Source organism: Sycon ciliatum, chromosome 12, assembly GCF_964019385.1.
Source record: "Sycon ciliatum chromosome 12, ocSycCili1.1, whole genome shotgun sequence".
Classification (NCBI taxonomy): domain Eukaryota; kingdom Metazoa; phylum Porifera; class Calcarea; order Leucosolenida; family Sycettidae; genus Sycon; species Sycon ciliatum.
The window spans coordinates 11,439,139-11,442,989 of record NC_088654.1 but is presented as its reverse complement, the minus strand read 5'-3'; the positions used below and the strand labels follow the sequence as shown (position 1 = coordinate 11,442,989).

At 49.3% G+C, this 3,851-nt stretch overlaps 1 protein-coding gene across 1 annotated transcript; it reads right to left on the bottom strand.

The window, feature by feature from the left end:
* Positions 1–360: 360 nt before the first annotated feature.
* LOC135827841 (uncharacterized) lies at positions 361–2,589 on the bottom strand. Its single transcript, XM_065340271.1, has one exon. It carries the CDS (start codon positions 2,377–2,379, stop codon positions 892–894), a length of 1,488 nt encoding a protein of 495 aa, XP_065196343.1. The 5' UTR covers positions 2,380–2,589; the 3' UTR covers positions 361–891.
* Between the last annotated feature and the right edge of the window lie 1,262 nt (positions 2,590–3,851).

Sequence of the window (3,851 nt, the reverse complement as noted above, 5' to 3'; positions counted from 1 at the left end):
TGCCAGTTCCTGCAAAGACACTGTGGGCCAAGTTGAGCAGGTCAGGCTTGACGAGGAGGAGAGTCTTCGAGGCGTTGACATGGTAACCGTAAGGTTTCCCGGTCTCGTCCACATCATCCCACCAGCGTCGAAGGGCCCGTAGCATCGATGCTTTGATTGTTAGTGGTCAATTCTTCTATCCTACTTGAAGTACAAGGAACTTGTTTGTGTCATCTGGGTACAATTGCTTTTTAAAATTAAGAGCGCCACTGTCTTCTCCATCATATCATCCACATGGTTGGTTCTCCAACCTTGGAGTCTATCTTGAGTCTATGCAGTGTTTTTTTAACGCATCCCTGACTTGCATGATATGGCATTGAATGAATGCTATATGGTGTTCTATTTATTTAGATCAACAATTAATAAAAACACTTGAACAGGCACATGATATGAGGGAGGAAGATAATTATTGTGAGTGTTGAAGTGATAGAGACATGTATGTGTGGAGGGCAACAGCCGTTCAAATCACGTTAGTGCCTGTAGAATGCAAAATACCTCGGCATAGTGACACGGCTGAGCTGTTCTGGCGGGAAGTGCAGCATGCACGTTTTCACGTTTCTACGGTTACCATGTCATACTCGACACTAAACACAGCTGCATTGAAAACAACGAGGAAAGAGCGAGTCTAAATTTAAGGAAGTCTAGGAAACCAAAATACCGTTCCGCAATACAGTTATTTCCATGCTTGGGTTATTCAATCCAAAGATGGGCCGCTTTTTAAAAGGCATTGTAAAGGGGAAATAATTCCGAAGCAAAGAGGCCATGGAAGCTGAATGTGCGGACTGATCAATCAAAAACAGTTTTAGTAGTTCTGTAATACCGGTGGACATCTCCGCTACCACTCGACAACGGTTATATACGAGTACGCGCACGGTTGCGCTCAGCCTTGGCCACCGGCTGGGGATCAGCTACGCGCTGTGGGCAGGCGTCTTTGCTTTCCAGCGCCAAGTGGTATGTGCGATAGGGCGACTCGTCGATGTAGCTAAGTACAGGCACAGCGGCGGTGGCGTTACACTGGAGCTGAACGAAGGTTTGTCGGTCATCTCCACCACCTACGTAGTGTAAAGTAACTATATCCGTATCAACGTTGCTCACTCGGAAGCTTGTTCCGTTTTGAAAGCCGAGGTTGAAGTTTTCGCCGAGAGCCTCGATAATTTGACATGCAGCCACGCCTGAGCAGTTGCCGTTTGGCTCCGGAGAGGTGAACTTTGTGCACGGATTGTAGTAATAGTTGTACGAGTTCCATTTGTCCGAGGACGTTGCCTCAAGCGGAGCTACGGGATTATCGAGGTTGTGTAGCGACACAGTTCCGGAGCCATCCTCCAAACGGCATGTGCAATCGTCAATACGTTCACAGGTCACTTGCGGTCCCATGCACCCACCGGGACATGCGCACACGCTGCGCAGCTCCAGCCGCAGCTCGGACGACGTGGGCTCACCCTGGATGGTGATCTTGGGGTAGTGGCGTTGGCCCCGGTCACAGATCAGCTCGACGCTAGTGCGACGAGTGCCATCACGACTAGCATAGTTTAGCATGACTTGTCCATGATCGGTGGTGTAGTTGAAATTGTCCGCAATGCCGAAATCAAAGTAGGCACCAGCGCGCTCCACACACACGGTGACATCACGACATGGTGTGGCTGATGGTCCCACGTCGATGCCCGTACACAGGTTCATGGTGACCGCGTTAGAGCCAGCCTTGACGATGAGCGGGGCACTGGGCTGATCCAGCGACGCCAGGTTGATCAAACCTCCATCGTCGGACAGGCGGCATGCACAGTTCCGACTGCCCTCCGGCGTGCAACCCTCTTGAATCTGTTTGCACTCGCCCACACAGGCGCACCGCGACGTCAACTCGAAATGGTAGTTGACGGCAGGATTTTCGTAGAGAAACTTGAGGGTAGGTTCCACAGCATTCTTGTCACAGATCAACTGGACATCGGATATTCTCGGTAGGTCTCCTACTGCGTCAGTGCCCCTGTATCGGATTGACAATGTTCTGTTGACAGGATTCTCAACAAACACAGCCGTGGACTGGTTACCAAGGCTGTACAGCCCCTCCGTGTGAATGTCTTCCTGACAAATGGCTACATTCTCGCACTGTGTACCGGCTTTCGCAGTGAACGGCAAGCATGGGTTGTACTCGAATAGGTACTGTCCGTCTGGACCCGGCGCCTTGAGCGCCGCCGTCTTATCCCCGCTGGCCAGCGGGCCAAGGCTGAGGACTTCGCCCGTTGCCGAATCTTGGCAAGAACAACTGTCAAGCTTGGTACAAGCAGCGCGCACCTCGCTGCAGCCGACCACCAAAGCCAGGAAAATGATTCGTCCGAGCAGCTCCATTCTAAGGGCTACCTCCAACCACGTCCTGGCAACTGATCTCGATCGTTACCCTCCTTCTCTTACTCTCCCAAACTACAATCTCTGCCAGGAATGGGTATTACTCGTCCTTTTTATTCCACTCACTCGTCGTCCTTCCGCCAGTCAAATGCTATCCACACTACGTAATTCATTTGGACTCCCCTTCGTTGGATCCGTTCCAGAATGCATTTGTCGGTTTTGTCTTGTTGTCACCGAGCGTGAAATCGTTACTACTAGCACAGAGCTGGCAACTGAAATCCGACCCCCTGAGCGGTGGGTTCACATTCTAGCGGTCTCTGTTTGGTAGTTTTACCATCCCGTGTTGGGTCTTTGCGATATGAGCTCAGGGCGTCGGATTTCAGTTGCAAGCACTGTAGATCTACGGACGTACCCGCTTTGACTTGCTTTTGCCGCTGAGTCAGACTCGTGATTATCGGTCTACAACTCTTGATCTAGGTGACCAGTATTGGCTGTAATGACTATGTTGTTCTAATTCTAGGCGTTGGCCGCACGTGTCTACAATGCCGGGTAGACTGATGTACGTGCGCCAGGTCCGAATTCTACCTGGGGCAAACGCCTCACTGGTTTGACGTCCAACTGCGCTTCAGTCACGAGGTCAGTGCAAGCAGTGCAATACCAACCGTAGATCTATAATGACACCAGTGGAAAAGGTTTGATGATGACAGGTATCTTTGACGGCCCGATTCTTTGACTTATTTTCGCAGAGCTAAGACGATAAATGTATTTCCATCTTCCCCCTCCTTCGATTAGGCAGAATGTTACTACTCTCTGCTACTATGCAAGGAGTCGCATGCTGCCTAACATGCTGCTGCAACAGACTGCAGGTGTCAGAAGATGCAATAGCGGATTGTTATGTTGCCTATCAGTCGTGAAAAACTGCAATAGTGTTTCGTCACGCTGGCTACAAGTGGCAATCCACGCAAAGATTACAGGTGTGTCCACATACACATTCATGCACATTATGCAAGAATTCCATCGTTAGACGTGCCATGAGAGCTCTACTGACACATTATGATGGGTGCTGCCGGATTCCTGTTCCAATACGTTTTCAGTGCTTCCAAATCAAAAGGAAGAGCATTATCATGTTGATGGTCACGTGCAGCTGCAGGTACAAGTCACGTGGTGCATCGACGAGTAAGTACATGCATGATGCTATGAATCTCCACAATCGCTCCGCCCGGAAAGGTATCCGGCTCAACAACAACAAAAAGGTTGATCATGGGATGCATGCAAATCCTTAAATCAATTCGTTGGTATGTCCCACCGATACAGTAGTCCCCTATGTTCTCTTGATGTTGTTGTTGTTTTTCTCTTCCATTCTATATGTAGGCCTGTGCACTTTCATAAAAAAAAAATAAAAAAAATAAAAAAATACAACTCTTTAGTTTAAACTACCAGACCAGCTGAAGAATGATAAAACGTAGCGTTCGTAA